The sequence below is a fragment of the Cibotium barometz genome, chromosome 4, assembly GCF_041138505.1.
Source record: "Cibotium barometz isolate CiBa-2024 chromosome 4, ASM4113850v1, whole genome shotgun sequence".
NCBI lineage: Eukaryota > Viridiplantae > Streptophyta > Polypodiopsida > Cyatheales > Cibotiaceae > Cibotium > Cibotium barometz.
Genome location: NC_141049.1, coordinates 67538161 through 67562857, shown reverse-complemented (window position 1 = coordinate 67562857; position 24697 = coordinate 67538161). Strand labels below are relative to the sequence as shown.

The following is a 24697-nucleotide window of genomic DNA, read 5'->3' as shown; positions in this document are numbered from 1 at the left end:
AAATGGTATACATCAATGAAGGGGGTGTCCACAGCTCCCTGAAGAACATGCCTGGGTTTGCTCTGAAGCGAGCCAGTCGCTCCGCACCCTCTCTGTGAAACTGAGCTCTGATCTCTATCATCTCTCTCTAGTATAGGCGTGGTGTCCGAAAGCTAGGTGTCCTCTGTCTCCTGCGGGCTCTGAGTGTCTCTACTCTCTGGAGAGTAATTCCCTGCCATGTAGGGGCTAGGAGTGGGATGGATCTCTGAAAAAATGTAGTAATCTGTGTCTGTCGTCCCTCCTCTGGAGCTGTCTGAGCCTGTAATGATGTCTCTCTGTGACGCTGTATGTCTAGAATGAATCTCCCCAGTATGCGCTGGTCTGCTGCCTCAAAGATCTGGCGTAGGGAATGTGGCTCTCTGAATAAAATGGGATATCTCTCTCTGATGGCTGTATATGCTCTGCATCTGCATACATAATGCTCCTCACTCTCCACCTCCTCTGCACAAACTGCATACCCTCTCCTCTCGGGGGATCTGTGCTGCTCTGCGAGTCTCGATCTCCAATCAATGTGATGAAACTCTAAGCTGACGAATAGCCACTCGGGAGCCGTGTGGTAAAAGGCCCTCCATGTATCTAGGCCTCTCTATAAATCCATCATCAGTGATACTCATGAAGTGATCTCTGTAGTATAGCATCTTCGGTGGAAGAGGCTGTGTAGGCGATATCCATGTCTCGTGTATAGAGCTGCCATAGGTCCTGTCTCAATACTCTGTTCCTCTCACTATGAGAGAGACGGATATGTGGTGCATCCTTGTCATACTGGAATGGTGGTAGATGATGCATGTCTAGGCCATGCTGTGAGAACCAATGTGTGACCTGTGCATACCATGATCCTCTGTCTCCTACCTCAGCCAGCTGTCTAGATGCCTCGAAAGCTCTGTATGACAATCTGTCCTATGGCATCTCTCTGAATCTGTCTAGCAGGCATATAGTCTGAAATATGGCCTCTACCATCATAGGAGGCGCAGCAAACTCTACTCGGATAATGTCATGAGGTACTGACGGTTTGCTGCGTATCATGCGTGCCATCATGAGGGCTTGTGGTCTCTCTATCTGTGTCCACCAATGGGTAGCAAGGCCTGGCGCCCATACCGCTGCTCCATACATCAATGCCGGTGTGACTAATGTGTCAAATAGCCACCCCTTCGTCCGGGGCTCCTGAAAATACGCCTGGTGGCATTGTCTCTCTAGCATAGCCAATGCTGCATATCCCCGTGTCAATCTAGCTCTGGCTGCTGAACCCATGGTGAAGCTTGTGGCTGCTGCAGAGAAGGTAACCCCTAGGTACACGTATGATGTCACCACCTCCACCTGGCGTCCTGCGAGAGTGAATGTCAGCTGACTCCTGCCCTGTCTCGATGTATGAAAGACCATAACCTTGGTTTTCCCAAGGTTCACAGTAAGACCCCTCTGTGTGCAGAAATCATCGAGTGCATGTAGATGCTGCTGTAGACCTCCTGGAGACTTAGACACTGATACAATATCATCAGCATAAAGCATAATATGTACTGAGGTACCTGCTAAATCAACTCCATCTCCGCCTCCGCGTGTAATGAAGTCAGCCACGTCATCAATGTATAACCCAAATAGCGTGGGGGAAAGGGGCATCCTTGCTTCACACCAATGGTGCTAGCAATAGTCTCGGACATACCTCCTGGACATATGACTCGCCCAAAAACTTGCTCATATAATGCATAGATGCCCCATGTCATATCTGTTGGTATGCCAAGAGACTGCAGGCGCTGAAAGAGCCTCTCTCGTGGCACTGTGTCAAATGCCTTGCGGAAATCCACAAAGCAGCAATAGAGCTTTCGCTTCCTCACTCTGGCCTGATCAATCATACATCTCAAAGTGAATACATGGTCAGTGGTAGAGAAAGCTCTCCTGAAGCGTGCCTGCCCTGATGAGCGTAAACCTGCTCGCTCAGCATATAAGCTAATCTCTTGCTCCAACACTGCACCATAGAGTTTGGCCAGCACGTGGCCAACCATAACCGTCCGGTAGTTGCTCGGATCGAGCATATCCCCTGTTTTGTGAATCGACACAATGGTGTGCATCGTCCGCTCCGTAGGCAAACCCTCTGCTAGTGCCCTGTTAAACAGGTGTGCAAGAAAAGGAGATGAAACGGTGTGGCCAGATGCAGAGGGTGATGAAGCCTACCTCTTGGGAAAGTAGCATATACAGGAGGTGAGGATTATCACTTCAATTAGGAACTCTTAATAGCAAACTAGCATATGAAGGTGAGGCTCAAACTTTGGTTGGAGCCTCCAAGCAAACTAGCATCTGTGGGTCAGGTTCAAACTTTACTTTCAGCTTCCTAGAAGCGAACTAGCATTCGCAGGTGAGGCTTTAACTTTTGTTGGAGGAGCCTACCATTCTAGCTAACATATGCAAACTAATATATGATGCAAGTGAGGATGATAACTTTAACTGGAGCCTCCTAGCAAACTAACATATGATGGTGAGCCTCATGGAGCCTCCTACTAAGCTCTGTAATGCAGCCGTGTGTAGGAGTGATGCCAGCTGGGCTGTAATGGTATCCATAGGTGCCAGGGGATCCATGAGTTGGAGCCCATCCTCTACTCTGCCAGTGTGAAACCGGCCTGACGGGCGGTGAATCAAACACTCGCACATAAAATACTTCAACGCCATTGAGGACCTAGAAAAGGAAAACAAACAGGGGGAGCTAGAGTGCTCCTGCAAACAGTACACAGACACCGATTGGCCCCAAAACGCAGTGGCGCCCCTTACGGTATTTCTTTAATTGATTAGAAGAGCTTTGATTACAATATAATGCTGGGAACTCAGCCGTCACAGTAGAACCCCTGAAGCCTGCAAAGAACCTGCATCATGGCTTCTTGTCCACTCAGCATCCACAAACAAGTTCAGCCATTGTTCACATCGAAAGACTCTCTCACATTGAGTCTGCATACAGAAGCTTTCTCCCATGAACAAGGCTGCCACAACCATCCATAGCCTCTCACACTATGAACAGCATCACACCCTGACACATCCAGTGCTTCTGCATCACAACACAGACTCCCAAACTATCTCTCAAAAGAGAACTCGCATCACAGCACAGCATACCATACCGTTGACACACCTGTACCAACCCTCTCTACCTTCCAAGGTACTATCCATCTCTGTCATGGATTCCCTGACCAATCAGTAGCAAGGTTGTACCAAACACGTGTCCATACCTGTACCTTCTGCCTGCATGTGACCTAACTCCTGGAGAAACCCAAATACATGTTTCCTCGAGAAACCTACGACCTGTTTCCACATGAAACCCTTAGGCCTGTTTCCCTTTGAAACTTATGTCATGTTTCCATACAGAACCATTCATGGCACCATTCAACAACAGAGCCAACAACAGCATACATCTGGTTACCTGTTTCCCTCATGAAACATCTGGCAACATAGAGATGCCCATATGTGTAGGTCCCTCTGTTCCTTTCTAGCAGGAAGAAAACAATCTGCTCCATGAGCACGCAGCCATGCGAGCTTGCATCACTCCCATGCCAAGAAACATAACCAATTGACCTGTACTTGCAGCCAAAAACCCAAGTACATAGCTGAATTTGCAGCCAAACAAAAACAGCCCATAAACAGTCCCAAACCAAAAGCAAAGAGAAGCTGAAAGTTCCATCAGTTGAACTTCATCGACATGATGTCTATGTTCATGGAAAATCAGTCCCTGTCCGCCTTTATGTCCGGTAAAACCAGCCCCTTTCCACCCAGGAGAAGAGCACACACTGTCTGTCCCGCGCTGCCTGCAGCCGCTCGTTTGCCAAGGGAAAGAGAGAGAGAACATGATATGTTGACACCCGTACCTGCAGTGGCTATTCAGTCCACCTGCAGCCAATCCAGCAGCCACTTACACTTTCCCTTCTGCAACCATCTATCCAGCAGCCTACTGTCCTTGAGAAAGAGAACCAGCTCACGTGTGCTCATCTATCCAGCAGCCGTCTCTGTGCACAAGAGGAAACCAGCGCATGATCAGTTCAGTCCTCCGCTTTTGCACCAAGAAAAAGATAGAGAAGCGCCTGCAGCCATGCGCTTTTTCTCCTATCAAAAGGTGCCCTGAAAACTGCCCAACCAACACACAGTCCAGCCCTCCTGTATGCTGCGCCTGCACACATCCGTACAGGACAGCACCTGCACATGATCGCCAGACAGCCCTGAGCCAGATGTCGAGCAGCAGCCTGTACTTGGTTGCCACGCAGCCAATCAGCATGTCCTCTCCTTCACAGACACCTGGGAGAGAGAGAGAGTTCAACGTGCTCTCCTGTGTACACTGCCGAACAGCTCTCCTCAGCGAAAAAGCACCCACGGCTGAAACTGCAGCTCGACTCCCTCTAAAAGAAGTGTAGGCCCCCATAAATAGCATAAAAGCCACGATTATCCCCTAAAAAGGGGTTCTTTTATTTTTAAGGGCTTTTAAACCTTTGTCCCCTCCAAACCCCTTTGTCCCCATGAGTTATGAGAGAAGACTTTAATCACTTGGCCCCCCTTCACACTTGGGGTTGTCCACACATGAGCTTCCTTTTTCACTCCAACCTGATGCCATTCACACTGTCCACCATGTCCCCGTGCACACCTGCATATTGTCCAGAGAAAAACACAGGGTCGTGACACAGTGTATATGTCTGCCATGTCATGTGTGAAGTAGATGGTAGTGTGTGGCGTCGGTATGTGGGGGGTTGGTGATACTGGTGATCCGGGTAGTGAAAATGCCAAGTATGTATGATCTGCCCCAATAGGACGAGGTGGAATGGAGAATCAGGTGACAAGCTGTGATGCCTCCAAAGACCCCATAATGTAGTCTACCACCGTGCCTTCGGTTCGTGTATGACCCCCATGTGGGAAGCATGTTAGCCCTCCTGATCCCGGCCACTGTAGCATCCCGTTATAAATAACGAGACGATGCCTGGCTCCCAACTCTAGTAAGTGGTCCCCATAATGTCCTCTGTCTGGTCCAGTGTCCTCTGATGCCCGACTAGCCCCTATCTCCTCTGGATCCACAGGGTGGAGGATCTCCATGTCATCATAGTCATACACCTCACACTGTCTGCTCTGTGTGTGGGCATTCAAGTCGCCCGTAAGAAATACTTCCCCTAGTGTAGAATAATGCATAATCTCCTCTGACAGACAAGTGTATGGCGAGGCTCCTGTCTCCTCCTCTTGTGGCATGTCCTCTGTAATGACATAGGAGGATCCTGATGGAGGAAAGTAACATAGGGCTATGTATATAACCCTGTCTTGTGAGAGCTGTAAGCCGATCCACATGTATCTGGCCTCTGGATTCTGTGCTACCACTCTCAGTCTCCCCTGTAGCTCCCGTTGGAAATAGAACTGCTACTCCCCCCGACCCTCTCGAGGTACCCTGGCGTGTGGTCCTCCTGAATGCTGACTCCCACTGGAATCCCTCTACTCGAGGTAGCCCTCTCTCTGGGCTCTGATGTGTCTCTGTCAGAAGTATGATGTCTCTCCCCACCATAACATGCTCCAGTCGTCTAGGCTGCACCCATAGTGAACCATTACAGTTCCATACTGCCATGTGTATCTCTGTCAGTGGCGGTGCAGCCTTGCAGGTCACGGGTGATGGCAGCCAGGCCAGCGTGAGGAAAGCAACGGGAAGCTGCCAGCCACCAACGGGCAGCTGCAACGGGCAGAAGCGAAAAAAAAACAGCGAAAAAACAAGGCAAAAAATGGCGGGAAAAAAAGCGAAAAACGGCGCAAAAAAACAACGAAAAAAAAGGGTGCGCGTGGCTGTCCCGTTCCAGTCCCGTCCCCGACATGTGCAGCCCGTTCTGCCGTTCCCGGGATGGCATCCCCTTGTGATGCATTTGCCCGAGGTGTCCCCTCCGTCCCCATCCCGTGCCGGAACGATTCGCCGATTTGGGACGGCGTTTCCGCATCCTGGCTCTCCATCCCCTCCGTCCCCTGTTACTATGCCTGTAAGGCCTCTCTTTTGCAGTACAGACAGTGTTTGCACAACCAAATTCCCTTCGTGCAGTTCCAAAAATAGAGTTTTGCAGAATATTGAAACTTACTAGCAGTGCACGTGAACGCTTGCTAACTCCAAAATGGAGGTCAAGATGCGCTCGAAACGTGATTTCGGCTGCAAAAATTTCGTCCTGAAGACAATATAGTTGCCTTGCAGCTCCGCTCCTATAAAGACAGCTCTTCAATTGGAGTTCGTTTTCGATGCATCTCAAAGAGCTCTCGACAAGGGTGTAGTGTCACCATTTGGTCCATCTCTATTTCTGGGGCCACTTCTATGGGACTGTCACTCCATAGAGCAGCCAGATTTGTGCCATGTTCACATGGGGCCAGGCCAGTGTCCCATGTAAAAGGGCCAGTTTTATGGTGTCACATGGACGGGAGCCAGATCAGTGCCACCCGTGTGCGACCAATGTTGTGTCACATGGACGGAACCAGTTTCGTGTCACCCGTGTGTGATTTGCTTCGTGTTGTATGGACGAGAGCCTGTTGGTGCCACCTGTGTATAGCCAGGATGCTGTCTTACCTATGGGACTGTCACTCCATAGGAAGACTAGGACATATTTATTTATATTTGTCGCGTCAGTTTTGTGCCCGACAGGAGCCTCTTGTACAAGTTTCATGAAAGGGAGATTTCGTCCACTATTTGTGCACATGCATTTATGCCTGCATGCATAAATTTGTTTTTTTGCATGACTTGTTTGCGTGTGTCTGCCTGTTATGCCGTGCCAGTACGCTGGATGGGGACGCCCCCAGTGTACCGTGGAATGCTGTTTGCTGACTTGGTGGTGTGGCGTGTGAACAGGTAGTAAGTATTATCATTTTGGTCCTTTTAAAATGTAAAATCCATAAACTATGGTTAACTTTAATGTTTATAAGCTAATCACACACATTTAAAAAGGGGCTGGACATTTTCTTTTGGATGGTGCCCATAAGTGTTAATTATGTATTAAGGTATTATAACCTTTGATAAGCCTTTTGCATGGAACATTATTGGAAACTGCCCACGTGTGAGGTTGGTGGGTTTTCTCTCTCCATCGCCTGCAGTCTTTTCTCTCCATCGCTTGTGGTATGTGCTGTTGCTGTACCTGACTGCTGCCCACGCTTGTGTACCTGCTACACCCGACTGCTACCCACGCTTGTACCAGTTGCTGTACCCGATTGTACCACGGGTTGTTGTACCCGCCTGAAGCTGCCCACGTGTACCTGCTGGCTGTCCTTGTGTACTTGCAGTACTTGTTGGTTTCCCTTGTGTACCTGTTGTACTTGATTGTACCTGCCTGTTGAATTCATTGTACCAGCTGTACAAACAGTACTTGTTGTACTTGCATACATGTGAAGTTGTTGATGTGCTGGATTGTACCTGCTACAAATTGTACCGGTTGTATCTGGATTGTACTCACCGTACCAGGTGCTCTCATATTCTTTTTCTCATTTGTATAAATATGAAATTTGCTAATTTAAATTCAGAAAATGCTTTAAGTTGTGTGGTGCAGGAGCATGGCATGTGTATGCTGACCATGTTCAAGAAATTCTTCCTGGTGTGGTTAGTATATTTCCTTGTGTGGTGTTGTTAACCGCGCTCTCAGAGCTTCTGAGAGCCAGTGAAGGTTAGACTCACCAGGGAATTTGGGAGCAAAGCTCATTGGGGAGAACTAGGTCACGTTCCCTCCGCGGTGTATTGGCCTGCGTTAGTACGGGCGTTTGGAACCATGTGGTACGGTTCCGCCGCCACTTGCCAGTCCAACCTTCAAGGTTTGCAAAAGCACTCAACTCAAACGGAATGGCATGTTGGTGCACGGTCCCGGAAGACCAGTGAAAGGCAGGTGTCCACCCAATGAAGGTGGGAATGAGCTTGCGATTTGGGGCTACTCCGACCAACACCTCTTCATCGACTTGAACCAGTTTTATTTGGTTGTTTTCACTCCCTTGTGGAGAAATCTGGCCTGTCAGGCCTGTGACACTTCTACAAATATAAATACTCCAAGAAATACCGAAAGTATTAAGGGGGGGGGCCGGCCCTTTCCGGCCCCAGTGTTGGTGTCATTTGTATTTTCAGTATTTTCAATATTTGTGTTGCTGATGTTGTTTCCATTGTTTAATAACAGTTAAATTAAGTGTTCTAAATATGTGTATATTGTCTTCCGATCTCCAGGCCTCCTGTAGACACGTAGTAGCCAACACAAACGGAGAAGAGTAGGTGAAGCGCTTACTCTCGTACCGCTTCCTATGCTTCTCATGCTTGCCGCTTAGCTCCTTAGCATGAACGAGTGTCACGATTGTGACTTAATCTCTCTTTATTACCCTTAATCATCCTTAATTACTCTTAATCATTGAAGGGACACCAGTGAAGGGTCACAACCTGTCACATGGGTCGTCACCAAAGGACACATCTCTTCAAAAGGACACATCTATTGATCAAAGGACACATCTCTACGTCCAAAGGACATAACTATTCATTCAAGAGTCACACCCTTTTATCAGGGATGTGTCTCTTCATTTGTATCTCTTCAGGCCCTATTTAACAAGGCCTTGTGTCTCAATGCAAACAGCACAGATTTTTGCTCTTTGCCTCATGTTTACTCAAGTATTTAAGTGCTAAGATATTTTAATCATGTTTAATTAAGCTAAAAGCTTAACTGTGGTATGAGAGCAAACAAACTCCAGCGCCTGTAGGATGCCCACAACCAAACCCTAATCCTAAAAATAAAAAAGCCCTAACCCTAAAATCAGCCTTAGCAAGGGTTGTATGGAAGAGCAGGAGAGAATTTTCTAGCCAATTTTGGCCCCTTTGCTTGATTTTTCTTGATTTATGATTTTTTGCTATTTTCTATAACATAGAAAAAACAAACGATTGGAAGCTTGGACACACACGGCCTTCATCCTCGTGTTGGCAGGCTTCCTTCTTATTGTCTCCCGACTCTAGTTGCCCGATTCATGCCTCTTCAGCTTGAATCATTCTCCTCAAGGGTTGCACCTTTTAGTATGGGATAAGCCACGACTCTTGAAGTTATATAAAAAAAAACTCACGTAGCAGTCCACATTAAAAAAAAAGAAAAGAAAAAAGAAAAAAAAAACAGACAAGTGGCGAATCGGCCAGCCCTTTGACAGCCACTCAGGACCAGCCGCCGCCTACACTTGCACACGGCCAACGAAGAGCCAAAAAAAAGGGGCCTTTATAGCAAGCCCCCCTCCCTTTGCAATGCGGCCAATCCAAAGAGAAGATACAAAGGAAAAAAAAAACGTTTTTGCTCCACAACTAGCCTACACGGACTTCAAAAAAAAGTGTGCCCCGACATACATAGCACAAGTTTCCTCAAGTCTTCATTACTTGCAACTTTTGCTTAGTGCTTGACTCCTGCAGTACCTGCATTCAGCCGAGCTTCTTCAAACACATATCTTAGGTGTGATCAGCCATAAACCTTGTTGTCTTCATCATTTAAAAAAAAAACGCAAAATATAGCACAAACAACAGCCAGGACAATGTGGCCCTTTAATGTTCGAGAAAGCCACAATTCATCATCATACGGGTGCTACGCACTTTGGATGTGCAAATTGGGATTTATGGTTTACATAAAAATGAAAACCCCCTCTGCTTCTTCTTCATCAGCAACAACCAATCCCAGTGCTCTTGGTTCCAGCTGATCTTCCTACCTATACAGGATGGTCTATAAAAGCCTTGCTAGCTTGTAACCTACCTTCTCCAATCCACATAATATATCTGCTTCCTCTACTTGTTGATGGTTCTCACTAGGGTCCAAAGGCGTCGGCAACCACAACCCCTGGAGCCTCCATTTGCAGAGTCTTCATCTCAGCCTACTACTATGGAGGACGAAACCCACCAGCCTGGCAATCCAGCTCCAGCGGATTGGTAGCAGGCTTTGCAGCAGATGCAGCAACAGTTTCAACAACAACTTCAAGAGTATTGGCTTCTCAAATTCAACAGTTGCAGACGGATCGCCATTCTCATACTAGTTCTGTACCAACAGTTGACATTAGAGCATCAGCACTAGACAATGAAGACAACATTTCTCTTGAGGTGGAAGGTGACGATCTTTATCATCTTTTGCAAGCTAGTAAAACAAAGAAATTGGAAGTTAAACCCCGCGAGTCCTATAGAGGACAGCGCAATAAGCGTACACTTGAACAATGGCTTTACAAACTTCGCCTGTATTTTGACTCGATGGTCCTTACGGATGTCAAGAAGATTACATTTGCCGCATCCTTACCTAAGGATAGTGCCTTACGTTGGTGGCAACGGTGACAATATGTTGGAAAAATGGTTACGACGTGGGAAAAAGTTAAGCGGGTCATTCGTAAGCAGTTCATTCCTGTCAATGCGGATTTTCAAGCCCGAACTCGTTTCTGCCACTTAGACCAAACTAGTTCTTTGGCTTCTTATATCTCGTAGTTCACTAATTTGATATTGGAGATTGATTCTTGATTCCGAGCGCACGAGCTTCATACCTTCATTGAAGGTTTAAACCCCACACTTCGTATCGATGTGCAAAAGTACAACCCTGTCGACCTTGTTACTGCTATTTATTATGCGGAGCGTATTCAGGATCTGAATTTGAATTCTCAAACATTGGCCTCTCAAGGTTATTATGGCAATGGTTCACGTATGTCGTGAAAGCTATCAACAATCCTCATCGGATAACTTTCAATTCCGACCCAACTCCCCTTGGCAACATTCGCAGTAGCAACAACCTCGCCAACAAGAAGGGTCATCTTTTAATCATTCTGAAGGTCAACAGTTCCTTCAACCACATGCATCTGATCGTGGACGGGACTCGTGACCAATCTCTCACTCCTCGTCCTGCAATAGCTTCACCTTCTCGTGAACAACAAAAGACAGGATTGTGCACAATTTGTAATGGCAACCAGAGATGGTTTGAATGTCCTAAACGACCCAATGCTTCTCAAAACCGTAATGTGGAATCTTCAACTTCAGAAGACTGCTCTGATAATTCAAAAGGAAAACATGCAGTAGCTCATGCACTTCATGTTAGTCCTAACCTTGACACAGATATGGCAAACTTTATTGAGTCAGTTGACGACAACATCAAGGATTCTTCCAGCATGACTTCAGAAGAACAACAAGATGATGTTGAAAAGTCCTTGGATTCTTTATCTCAAGATGATGAGTCACCAATGATGGACTTCTTTGAAGACATGGAGATTACAAAAGCAGATATAACCCTTGTTTCAACCTTACCTACATGGGATGACACAATAGATATCAAGCAAGAGGATAAAGTTTTCAACACTGCAGAGAATTTCAAGCTTTCTTCTAACAACTTGGATAAGTACTTTACTACTATGAAGCGGAACACTTCAACAGATACTATTCAAGTATCTTCGAGAGAATTCATGGTTGAACCTTCAGATTTTTCTACATCGCAATATAGCCAAGTCAACTTCAAGGCCAACATTTGGAAGCAGACAAAGAAGAAGATATTAGAGAATGATGCTACAACTTGGGATTTAGCATTTAAAGTACGACAGCAAGACAATAGAGGAAACGTCTTCAATATTTCTCAGTGCAAGCTTCACCACAAGCATAAATGGCCTAATGACGAAGATCTTCAGCAGAAGTCTATTCTTTAGCCGGAGTCTTATTTTAAGTGGGAGGGAATGTCACGATTGTGACTTAATCTCTCTTCATTACTCTTAATTATCCTTAATTACTCTTAATCATTGAAGGGACACGGGTCACAACCTGTCACAAGGGTCATCACCAAAGGACACATCTCTTCAAAAGGACACATCTATTGATCAAAGGACACATCTCTACGTCCAAAGGACATAACTATTCGTTCAAGAGTCACACCCTTTCATAAGGGATGTGTCTCTTCATTTGTATCTCTTCAAGCCCTATTTAACAAGGCCTTGTGTCTCAATGCAAACAACACAGCTTTTCGCTCTTTGCCTCATGTTTACTTAAGTATTTAAGTATTGAGATATTTTAATCATGTTTAATTAAGTTAAAACTTAACAATGAGGCTCTCATACCATGAAAAGATGCAGGGGGGAAGAGAGCTTGAGTTCTTGCAAGCACACACTCTCACACAAACCCTAGAAGAGAACACACAAGATGAGAGGTTGAAAATTTATTTTTCTTCTTCTCAACAAAAGAGGTCTACCAAAGAGATAAGGAAAATACAACATAAGTACTATGTTCATACGGTCCATAATGTAAACACGTTGAATGAGTGAGCTGGCAAGATAAGTATGCCATAACTCAGTGGTGGACTAGTAGATGGTATAGTCCAGCTATAGAATCACTGGCAAAGATCCATCATGTCAGCAACCTACCAAACACGTCAGTGATGTAAGTGGCGGAAACAGTCACCTAGGCATATCATAAGTGTCAGCTCGTATTGAGCTTAACATCTCAACACCTATGTGGAACTTTTTTGGCACATTGAGATAACTATGTGCTGGAAGATTGTGCTAGCTTCACAATATTATTTTGGACATTGAGATAACTATGTGCTGGAAGATTGTGCTAGCTTCACAATATTATGTAACTAGCCTGGTACTTTGTTCTTCAAACTGATCATTGTCTTGCTCAAAACTGTTCCATATGTGAGTTGGTAATTATCAGATAGCCAATGGAGCATGAATTGTGATTTGTATATCTTTTGAGTGGGTAATTAAGCTAGAATGCTCCTTTCTATTTACGGGTGGCCATTGGCCAGAATGCCCAAAGTTTTGAGTCGGGTGGTCATAGACCGGATGCCGAGATAACTGGTTTAGCACTCGGGTGGTCAAATTGACCAGAACGCCTAGATGAGTGATGAGTGGTTTCGAAGGCGAAAGCAGATGCTCAAATCATTTGAACAAACCATGAATAGGTGAATCTTTACAACGAAGTCTTCCGAGACGTAAAGCATTAACTCCTAGAATCTAGGAGAGTTGCTATTTTTGACAGACTTTGATGGAAATTCTGTTTGCGTCAAAACCTCCGGATTTTTGCAAGGATCAAGAGTTACTAAAGTACTCTTTTATGAGTTGGGATATTTTTAGCATAGAAGGTTATGGAAGAATCACCTCTTAAATTAAGACATGTGGCATCTAGAATGAGACAAGTATTCCTACGCATGTCATTTCACCTTACACTCGTCAATTTAGCTTAATGCTTGTCAATTAAAGTAGCCACTTGTCATTTGGAGCTTACTCTTTCCATTCTAGAGCATTGAAGCCTCAGACCTATAAATTGGAGCATTGAAGCCTCAGACCTATAAATTGGAGCACTCTCTCTTCATTTGGATAACGCATTTCTCATCTATTGTAATGATTTAGGCACTTGTTGGCTGTGGTTTGATTCAATAAATTCTTGCAAAGGGGGAGGGGCGTGTTCTCCTCTCAGCGAGGTCTCGCTTATCTTTTCTCTAAATCCTACTTTCTTTCAGTATTTGTGATTGTTGATTAAGTGGGTTTGCTACAAGTAGTTCTTCAATTTTGTCACTTTCACGTGTCCGTGCATTACATGGTATTAGAGCTAAGTCTTCTCTTGTGAGAACTTTCCTGGGGTGACATAATTTTTGGCCAGCCCACAGATTACATTCACCATGTTACGAGAAGGCATAGTTGTTTCTGTATGGCACAAGATGCCATATCGTACGGAATTCCATACGGCACGATACTGTACAAACGTGTACGGATTTTTCAAGGATTTTTTTTTCAACTTTTTTTTTTCATTTTTTTTGGGGGGTAATGGTCTTGTTTTTGCGGTCTATGGCTGTTTGAGCTTCCTATGTAGTATGATGCTTCCCTCCTTTTTAAAATACTCCATATCTCGAAATTGGAAATACCTAAGTTTATAAGTATTTTTTTAAAACATCGTATTTTATCGTACGATAAGATTTTTCTTTATATCATACCGTATTTTCCCTTACGGTATCGTATCATACGAATCGTAGAGTATCGTACCTGACGACTATGAAGGAGAGAAGAGTGTTCATCAACAAACTGGAGGTTCTTGACGTTCTTTGACGGTGTCTTTTTCAGACTAGAGAAGATTCAAAGGTACAAGGGCTAGCCAAGATGTACCCTTTTTGTACCATATGAATATACTGAAACTCAATTATCTCTCTCTCTCTTCTCTATCTTCTGTATGCGTTTTGCATCAAGCATGTTCTAGGATGGTGTTTAGGGTTGAAAGATGACTCCCAGAGCTTCCGCATGTGACACATTACGTGACATTGCATAGATTCATCTAGCATGTATAGAGCATCAAGAGGCACTCATGGGGACATGTTTACATGTTTCTAGCCTATGGGCAGCCTTCCCAAGGCAACCATGGCCTTTGTGCTAGCATAAGACCAAGTCACAAGCATCAAATGTTAGCAGCATAACAGTCAGGAACCTCTAGGAAGGCAGCAGTCGGCAAATTTTTGTAACATCCAATGCTCAGTCGGTCAGCATCAAACGTTGGACTGTAGCATTTTATGCTACCTAAGTTAAAGCGCTAGCATTTAATGTTAATAGTGACTTTTTTTGTCCAAATAAAACATGCCGACATGGTGTTAACAGGCCGACCAACAACATATGCCCATATATAAGCAAGCACATTATATTCAGTATAAATCATCCATTGCAAGATGAGTCTCAACAGTTCCAAGCAGTACTTGTGTGCCTAAAGCCTCCGGCTTTTCCTGTGCATACGTTCAACATTTAGCACCTTAGTGTGCTTCAGTCCCAAGGCTTCCTCCAAGAGGTTCTTCAGCATTTAGCCAGCATATGTGCATCCCTCAGTTTGGGCTTGCATAGTGGTCATTGAAAAGCTATTCAAAGGAGCTTGGACACATCATCTGGATCAGCCTGCGTTCTTACATCACGTCGATGGAATGCATTATTATGGGTACTAAAAATAAAAGAAAGGAACAAGAGCTGAAATGCCAAAGATGATCCCAATACAAAGAGCGTCAAGCTCTCAAATCACCCTAAAATATCTCGCATAGGGCGTTGCATCATGGTACCAAATGTAGTAAAGCTGAACCGGCAAGAGAAAGTCCTATGGTGGTGGGAAATGATGGCTCTGATCCTCGTGTGGTGATGTGAGCGTGGGCGGGGGCCACGGGGTCGGGGGCATCAGGCTTTGCATAGCTTGATGGCTTTGTCTAGTATCACTCCTCTCGGCCGGGCTCCTAGTGGGTGGATTTGCTCTCGAAGCTCTAGTCTGGAAGAAGTCAGTGAGAGCTCTCTGTGCTAGTCCTTGGGCCACGATAAGGGACTCCTTGTGTCTGTGGAGCTCGAGAAGGAAGGGCCCCAGGCATCTTTGGTCTGGGAAATCTATGATCTTGGAAAGTGGTCCAAATCTGTCTCAGAAGAGGTTGAGATAGAGGTCCACTATATATGCCGATGACAACACACAAAGGAGAGAGTTGCACCAAACAAGAATGATTGTATTAGATGATAATACTCCCACCATGTACAATGCTTTTATAGGCACTAAGGCTTTATCTTCTGACCCTTGATGAGAGGTGGTTCACACCAAAAGACTAAGTCAACCTTCCACGCTACTGAGACTCCGATTATTCCAACACTCCCCCTCGGACTGAAGGTGGTGAGACCCGAACGCAAGAGAAGCAACCAATCTCCAACTCCATCACATCACTACAGAGAGGCGACCTAGCCATGCTATTCCCTCGATTAACTTATGACCGAAGCTGAGATTATTGCTTAGTAACCCCCCCCTGACTGCATGTGCTTTAGATTGATGATTTTGTCCATTTTGTGAAAAATCCCAAGTATGCAGGATGTAGATACACTTGACCCATTGTAGTTAACAAATGGATGGCCCATGTTACCCTATTCAATCCGTTTCCTCTGTTAGACATCATCTCCTTGTTGCTGGCTTCATGTTTGGTGTCCTATTTTAGCCCCTAGGGCTGACCATGTTAGTGTTAGCAGTCATCTCGTGTCTGTACACACTGTCAGGGCCTCTGTTGTGGGTGTGCCTACCCTATTTGGTGTCTTCCCATTTTTCCTCACTCTCCGCATTTTTTCCTATTTTTTTTGGAGCTGGGTTGTTGGCTGCCCCTAGATGCCTGGCCGACTGTGTCTGTGCTGCCCAGTTGATCTGGTGATGCCCGACTGTTTTTTGGTGCTAGCCGACTGCCCTTCTACTGGCCGACTATGCATTTACTAGTCGTGGGCTGCTGTCGGCTGACTTTGGGCTGGCCGACCAGCAGCCAGGGCCCATATAAAATGGCCCCTTTCCCTCACACTCATGTATTGTATTATTTCGGGATTTATTGGTGTATATAGCAAAGTTACACAAGCTTCTCTCTCTCTTTCATCTGTGTATTGCTCTCTACAGCAGTTGTCTTCATTTCCGTTGTGCATTCTGACATGGTATCAGAGCCCTAGGTGGCTTGAAGCTTGGAGACAGTGGGACGTTGAGGGTTTGCTGATTGAGGTGCTGATCGGAGATTGTTTGGGCTGTATGGGACTTGGAGATCGGGTAGAAGGCGGCCATCACTGTTGGACAGCTACCTTGCATTCTATTTGCAGCCTCCTCTTCTTCTTTTTTCCCACCCCCCTTCACAAGACCTTGTGAACCCTTGAGGTGACAGATTTGCTTGAGATGGTTGAGAAGCACGTGAAGATCCCGACACTCCCCACGTTTCCGGTGGACCGACAGTTGGACGGGAACAACTATGGCATATGGAAGGTAATGATGGAATTTGTTTTGGAGTCCTATGACTTGGCTGATTTCATTGTTGTTGGGGTTCCACGGCTGGAGTTGGAAGATGGGGAGTTACCCTCTATTCGGAAGGAATGAGAGGCACAGGCACAGGCACAGGCACAGGCACAGTTATGGGATCGTGTTAATGTCCGAGTCCGTTCTTTCATCCTCCTCAATTGCACACCATAGGTGATCAATCACATAAAGCATATGACGCTGGCCAGAGAGATTTGGCAGCATTTGGCTTCTCTCTACAACACGGTATCACCCATGAAGAGGATCTCCTTGGAAATTCAGATGCGGGTGACGAATCTTGCAAAGTCGTCGACGATGCGGGAGCACATCAACAAGCTGCAGGCTCTTTAGTAGGAGGTTCTCCAGACCGGGAAAGAGATATCGTCAAAAGATATGGCCATAACGTTGTTGTCACACTTGCCCTCTCAGTACTCAGCATTTTACTCCTCTTTGATCACCAGTGGCAGGCTTAGCACCATCACATGGGAGGAGCTTGTGCCTATGGTCTTGGACTAGGAAGAGCGATTCACGAATCCTCCATAGGGCGGAGGTTTTGAGGCCTTGACTGGCCAACGGTCGAAAGACCGTAACAATAACAACAAGGGCAAAGGGAAGTCTTCATCGGAGAAGTCTTCTGAGAAGAAGCCCGATTTAGACCGAGAGAAGAAAGGCCACTGTTGGAGGAAGTGTCCCAAGCGGACTGGAAAGAGTGTTGATTCTTCAGCTTCAGCTACAAAGACTCTAGCCTTTGTGCACTTGGAGATGTTGGACACCAATGCTTCATCTTCTTCGAGCGAGGAGGCAGTTGGCTTCACCGCCAAGGATACTCGGGAATGGATTCTTGATAGTGGTGCTTCCAGGCACATGACTCCTTCTTGTGACTTCTTTCAGGATATGAAATGGCAGTCAGGTTGCATTTTCATTGGTGACAATTCCACCATACCGATTCATAGTGAGGGCCAGATGGAGATCATTCCCAATGGTAGAGGGGGGAAGCATTTCCCTCGTGCTCTTTATGTCCCCGCACTTGGTTGTCATCTGTTGTCAGTGCATGAGGTGTGCAAGATACGCTTCCGGGTGTAGTTTGAGGAGCATTCTGTTGCTCTACGGGACCGCGAGACCGGCCAGGTTGTTTGGGAAGGCGGAGTGGAGAATGGTATATACAAACTCTCAACACTCTCCTCTTTGACACGTTCTCAGATTGGTGATTTGTGGCACTTTCGGTTTGGCCACTTGAATGTGGATGCGTTGCGATCCACCGCTGTACGGCGCCGCCTGTGTCGTACCGCCGTCCTTGCTCCGACTGTACCTCTATTCGTACGCCGTACTGCCCGCCGCCGTCGCATCCTCAGCTGCACGCTGCGGCGGCGGCGGCACAGCAGCGTTAGATCTAGACAGGCGGCGCCACATCTGGGGCGGCGCGAGCAAGGGTGACGGCGCACGGGGACGGTGGCAGCGTCAGATCTGGACAAGCGACGCACGCAGGGGCGATAGCGCACAGGGGCGGCATGCCCGAACCTGTTGTCGACGCCATCGTCGCCGTACTGTACCGATACTGTCGCCCAGATTTGCGCCGCCCAGCCTTAGATCTGCGCCGCCTCATCATCGTACTGTCCAAATCTGCTCTGCTACCTGTTGCCCGTATTGCGCCCTGTACCGTATGGCTGTACTTGCTCTGGTCCAACTGTACCCGCTCTGCACTGTCCAAAGCAACTTCAAATTCCAGATTTGCAAGGCTTGACTTGAAATTGCACACATTGCTTGTTCAAATTTGGGGCTTTTTACAGTTGAGCCTGCAATTGCAACATTGGCACACATTGGCATTGATTTCAGCAGATTTGGTGTATAATTGCACTAGAAATTTGGGGATTTTGCGAAATTGGCACTATTTGCAGGCAATTTTGGGTATTACAGGCACATTTGGTTGGCATTTGGTATAGGCGACAATCGCATTAGCAGATTTACAGGATTTGTGCACTTGCAGCTCTTACATGTGTTATCTGATTGTGTTTTTTCACGGCACATGTATACATTTGTGGTTTGCTGCAGTATATGTATGCCATTGTGGACACTTTGACAGATTTGCATCATCGTGTAATACACTTCCATATTTAGGACATGCATTTTCTCGTGGTGAAGGAGTTCCCTTTTAGTCCATTGGTTATCCTGCTATTTATCTCCCGCATTCTTACGGTTTTGCTGGGCATTGCCTACTCTTGGTGACTTGTGACAGATTTGGTGTGCTATCATGGCCAACAATAATAATGATCTCTTTGGAATGCTATTTCAAGAGGACAAGCTCAATGGGGACAACTATCCTATGTGGGCTTATATGATGCGTCATGTTTTGGCTGCCAAAAATGTATGGTTGTATGTGGATGGCACTGAGGAGCGTCCTCTTGGACCTGCTCCAGCGGAAGGTGAAGTGATTCCCGCTCACCCTCATGCAGGTCCACCTCCTTGTCTTCCTCCTACTCACGAGCAGCGTACTTGGGATGCTAGGGATGCTCATGCCCATGCATTGATTGCTCTCTCGTGCCGCAGGCATATCATTCCGCACATTTGTTCCTGCACCACTGCAAAGGGTGCTTGGGATACCTTGGCGGCGGCGTATTCAGGTCGCAATGAGGCTCATGTAGCTTACCTTCGGGGCAAGCTTGAGACTGACCGCATGCTTGAAGGTGACTCTATCGATGAGTACCTTACGCATGTGAAGGACCTACGAGAGCAGCTCATTAACATTGATGAGGTCTTGACAGATAGCTATCTTGTTCAGACAGTTTTGTGTAACTTGCCTGACTCTTATCAAACATTTGGCACCACTTTGCGGTTGTTGGCTGGCAATGCACCTAATGCGGTCACTTTTGACAACCTTGTGACTCTCTTGCTCAGTGAAGAGCAATCTCGTTCCAACAAGAACAACATGATGTCCGCTGAGTCAGCAATGGCTGCTCCTTTTCGTGGGAATAGATCTGGGCCTAAACCTAGCCCATCGGATCCTCCCAAGACAGACAAGCTTGAAAAGAAAAAGCGCTGTAACTATTGCAGGAAAACAGGGCACACCATAGAGGAATGCAGGAAGCGTATTGAGAGTGAAAAAAAGAAGAAGCTAGGCCAGTGTTGGCTTGCTCTCATGGTTTTGACATGTCACATGTATATTATTCATTGTGGGATTATGCATCTTTAAACTTGCCATACATGCCACTGATCATGGCATTGCTGAGAGTTTACCTATCCTCTCATAGCATTGGCTGATGCCCGCCTCGAGCCCCCACTTTCTCTCCCCATTTTCAGTCTTTCCCATTGCTGAATTTTTACTTATATCAACACTACCATTGCTGATTTTTTCTCATCGGATTCTCCATTGATGAGTTTCCCTCTTGCAGCTTACATTGCATGTCTCACAGGCATGACTTCTTGATCCTGTTGCCTTTACACATGTGTATATGTGCTACCTCTTCTTCTGGTTATCACTGGTGCAGTTACAGAGCATTGATGTGGATTACATGCAGTTTAGCTTGGCATTTGGTACTTGCCTTCAGGGGGGTATTATACGATGCCTCTTGATTTGATGCAATTGATGTCCACATGATCTTTACCTAGTTTAAAGATTCCTTACTTTTCCTTTTAAATCAAACTTAAACAAGTATTTAACTTGGAATAAGTTCTCTTTTATAAGTATTTCAGTTAGAGAAACACTTCCTTTAGTATAGGAATATTACTTCCTCGTTCATGTGCCTTTGAACTCCCTTTCATGAGAGACTATCTTTTTCTTTTAAGAACACCTACTATCCATGTAAGTATCATTGCACCATACAGATCTGACACGGTGTTGTTGAACTTTATATTATTCTTAGAACAATGATGTTGGCTTTAACACCTTCTTTTAAGATGAATACTTTATTCTGTTTGATGCTAAATATGAGGAAAAACCAATATGATTATGTCCACCAACTTTGCATATGTCCTTGATCAGGGCTTGCATGCAATTAATGACTTTTATTGCTCTTTTTTTCCTTCTGGAGTGTCATGATCACTCAAAAACTTTACTTTTATTGCCATCAACCTTTTTCTAGTGCACACATGTATGCACTTAATTAGAACCAATCTTACGGATACTGTGCTCTAGCATTAGCGCTATGACTTTGGGTTTCTCCTTTTCCCCGTCATATAGTGCTTGCTTTTTCCATAGCACTGCAGTTCACTCTTACTGTGGAGCATAGTGCAGGGCAGCATTGCTGCTACCCGTTCACACCATTCACTTGAGGGCGGTTTGTTGGTCATGTCCACTCCCGGCTAGTTTAGGTGTGAACCCAGCTTACTCACGTGTGACTGGACACAGGTTTTTTCCCGTGTGAATACACTTATGTGTGTTGGGCACTTAGCCCTAGGCCTTTTAATACTCACTTGTACTTTCATTTCATATCATTATTGAGTACATCTTTTCTAGCACTCACGTTTCTCTGTGCTTGAGGTTGTGTGTGTGTGTGTGTGTGTGTGCGCAGGCTAGCTTCCCTCCTACCCAACACTCTCCCCTCCTCAATGATTCCCCATAGTGTAAAGATATGATCTAGTGTGGAGTGCCCTCTCTTGAAGCTTGCCTGCCCCGGTGCTCTGAGTCCATGAACATTGAATATATAGAGAGAGAGAAAGAGAGATCCATGAACATTGAATATAGAGGTCATGAGCATTTAAGTGGATTTAGAGGTCATATTCTTCTTTATGTATGCATTTAAAAGTTTTCAATTTGGTTTGCTAGACATGCGTTCTCAAGAGCTGGCCTTTATTTTTACCTTCATGTAAATGTCATTTTGTTTGGGTAAGTATTCAAAAGCTCCTTTGCTAGTTAAGCAATATGCTTCAATTTTCACTTGGTCCTTACAGGCATTCCATTCCGTGCTGCGGAGTTGGATCTCCAAAAAGTTTATGAGTGGATGGTAATAATCGTTGTATTTTTTAATGTCAATTGATCTTATGTTCTTCATGGGAGAAGATTTATCACGTTAATGAAAGCTTATTTTATGCAGTGTTATTTTACTTCCCATCGCAATTACTTTTTACGTCACGTGGTGGTTCATCCAGTTTGTTGATGGCTTCTTCTCACCGATTTATGCTCACTTGGGCATCAACATTTTCGGTGAGACTTTTGGGTATTTGAAATTGATGTTTGTGAGACGAATGTTAAGAGTTCATGTGAAAGCTGACCTTTCTTTTTGTTGCTTATGAGTAGGACTCGGCTTTGTCACATCCATCCTCTTCATTTTTTTGGTCGGTGTTTTTGTCTCCTCGTGGGTTGGAGCATCCATCCTTCTAGTGGGGGAATGGTTCATCAAACGGATGCCATTAGTCAGGCATATATACTCAGCATCTAAGCAGATCAGTGTGGCAATCTCACCAGGTAAGATACAATCTTTGTCTTTCCTGTGTAAGATCCAAAGGTTGGAATGTTAAGGTACACTTTTTTGTACATAGTTTGAGAGATGTAAGGCGTAGCTCATATGTGATGTATGACTTTCTTGATGGTCTAAATAGTTGATTGCCACCTAGTTCTGTGCAAGCTCACAGGTCTCTTTTTTAAATCATTTTAATGTAGTTTACAAATGCATTGTACTATTGTCAGCCGTTGAATGCTCTACTATCTTCAGCTAGCATTTTCCAAAGACAAAAATTCTCATTGAACTTGGGCTGTCAGGGATATTCGTTCTTGAGTAGAGATAAGGTTTTGTCTTCAGTTCCTAGTCACCTAAGCTTTGACATAAAGTGTTTGCTCAAGATGTAATAAGAATATATTAGTATTGTGGGCATAGGTGTGTGCTTTTTTTTTTTTGTAAAGCCTTCCTTTGTGTTAATTATCTCTCTTAACACATGTACCTGACTTGTAGCCTTGCATTAGGCCAATCTTTCAAACCATGATAGTATGTTTATGGGACAGTTATGTTGCGCATTGCTAGATAATTTTGCAGTGAAATTGAATTTCTCCATTACTTTTCACCCTGAGTCTCATGGTCAAAACATTTTTTTTTTCAATTAATTGGCATTAGATGTTCTCAAGTGCTATGTCCATGACTAATAGAATAAGTGGGAAGAGTATCTCTCATTGGTCTAGGTGACTCTAAAAAATACAGCCCCATTGGCTACATGTGCAGCACTCTCTATATGAGGTAGTATTTGGTAGGCAGTTCTCTCCACTATCCACCAATACTTTAGGTAGAGTAGATGTTGTGGGGATTGGATAACTGAGAGCTCTGCATAGGTTTTTGAGTAAGGATTCTCTCAAGGTAGCTACAAGCACCACATAGACTACCATAGAAAGGTTGTGAAGGATAAAGTTGGTGAGTGGGTGTACCCGAGAACTACTAAGCTGAGGTTGAAGCAAGTAGGGAAAAGGTGTGTGCCTTAAGTTGTCATTTAGAATTTTTGGGCCTTCCCTATTACCCGGGTCATTAATGAGGTGAATATGGAGTTGGAGTGGTCACCTAGTTGGTCTAAGCATAACAGATTTTGTGTCTATAAGTCCCACTCTACATGAATGCAAGAGGAGGATCAACCGGATTTAGATGATAATGAAGAGTTCTGATCCTTGAGCTGATAGTGTTGGAGGCAATTCGAGCATGAAATGGCTGGAAGGGGTGTTGGATTATCCCATATGCGGAAGGGATGTCAAAGAGCCATATCTAGGCTAGAGTGGCACCTTGTCATAGTCATCTCCCCCGACCGGTATTTTTTGGGGGCAGCACACCAGGAGATGGGAGCCTGGTGGTGGAGGGTTTGTTGCAGTGCCCGAGGGGGTGCTGGTGCTCATGCTCGTGGTGGTCGCCTCCTGTGGTGCGTTGCTTGGCCATCCTGATGGCCTTGGTTGTGTGGCGGCACTGTTGTGACTTCTCACATGGTATCAGAGCTCCGACTTGTGGTCCTAGGCAGCACCTTGTCTTCAGGTGGCTCGAAAACCTGCTCATATAGCCTGTATATGCCCCACATCATGTCTGAGGGTATGCCTAGTGTCTGTAGTCGCCGAAAGAGGCGCTCTCTGGGCACAGTATCAAATGCCTTGCGGAAATCTACAAAGCAACAATAGAGCCGTTGCCTCCGTGCCTTGGCCTGATCAATCAGGCACCTCAATGTAAAAATGTGGTCGATGGTCGAGAAGGCTCGTCGGAAGCCTGCCTGGCCTGCTGCTCTCAATCCCCCAACCTCTGCATGAGTGCTCAGCTCTGCCTCCAAAACTGCCCCGTATAGTTTGGCCAATATATGGCCAATCATGATGGTCCTGTAGTTCCTAGGGTCTAGTACATCTCTCGCTTTATGGATCGGCACAATAGTGTGCATCGTCCACTCAGCTGGAAACCCCTTTGACAGAGCTCTGTTGAAGAGATGAGCAAGAAATGGTGCCAATGTATCAATAGCATAGATGAGATGCTCTCCCTGTAATCTTGTATGATTTGTCGCCCGTCCATGTTGGAGTCGGCATATGGCCCTCCTAACCATAGGTGGGGTGAAGAAGGTGGAGACTGTGGAGCATGGCTCTGTGGGCTGTGGTATAGGGGGCTGTGCAGGCACATCATAGAGTCTCTCTGCATATGTCTGCTAGGTCTGAGGATCGGTAATAGGTGTGGGAGGACGGGGCTCTCTGAGTCTCCTCCAAGCAGCAGCAGTATCTCTGCTCATGAGCATGTGATATGTGTCCCAGTACTGAGCCTCCTCATAAGCTCGCCGCTTACGGCGGGTGAGAGTATGCATCCTCCTGCCTGCCTGTCTCTGGGTGATTTCCCCGCGAGCCCTCTGCACTCGGAGACTGAGGTAAAGGTTTCTGCACTCATCATCATACCATCGGTTCTGGGGCATGCTCCCAGATGTAGGTGGCTGTCCTGTCTGTATGTGGTATGGGAAACTCCTCGTGCGGCTGCGGAGTGCAGTACATGTGAGAGCTGGGAGGTG

General features: G+C 45.7%; 1 protein-coding gene across 9 annotated transcripts in view; it reads left to right on the top strand.

Annotated features, from left to right (window-relative positions):
* LOC147639541 (protein LIKE COV 1-like) overlaps positions 1 to 24697 on the top strand; it is an 86304-nt gene that overhangs the window by 28301 nt on the left and 33306 nt on the right. For all 9 annotated transcript variants that reach the window (XR_015265041.1, XR_015265040.1, XR_015265039.1 and 6 more), the window contains exons 2-4: positions 21647 to 21699; positions 21790 to 21899; positions 21993 to 22160. Coding sequence is in view for 6 of the 9 variants with exons in the window: in XM_086792520.1 (XP_086648646.1) it covers positions 21647 to 21699; positions 21790 to 21899; positions 21993 to 22160 (331 nt within the window). In the remaining 3 variants the exon portion in view is untranslated. The remainder of the gene's footprint in view (positions 1 to 21646; positions 21700 to 21789; positions 21900 to 21992; positions 22161 to 24697) is intronic.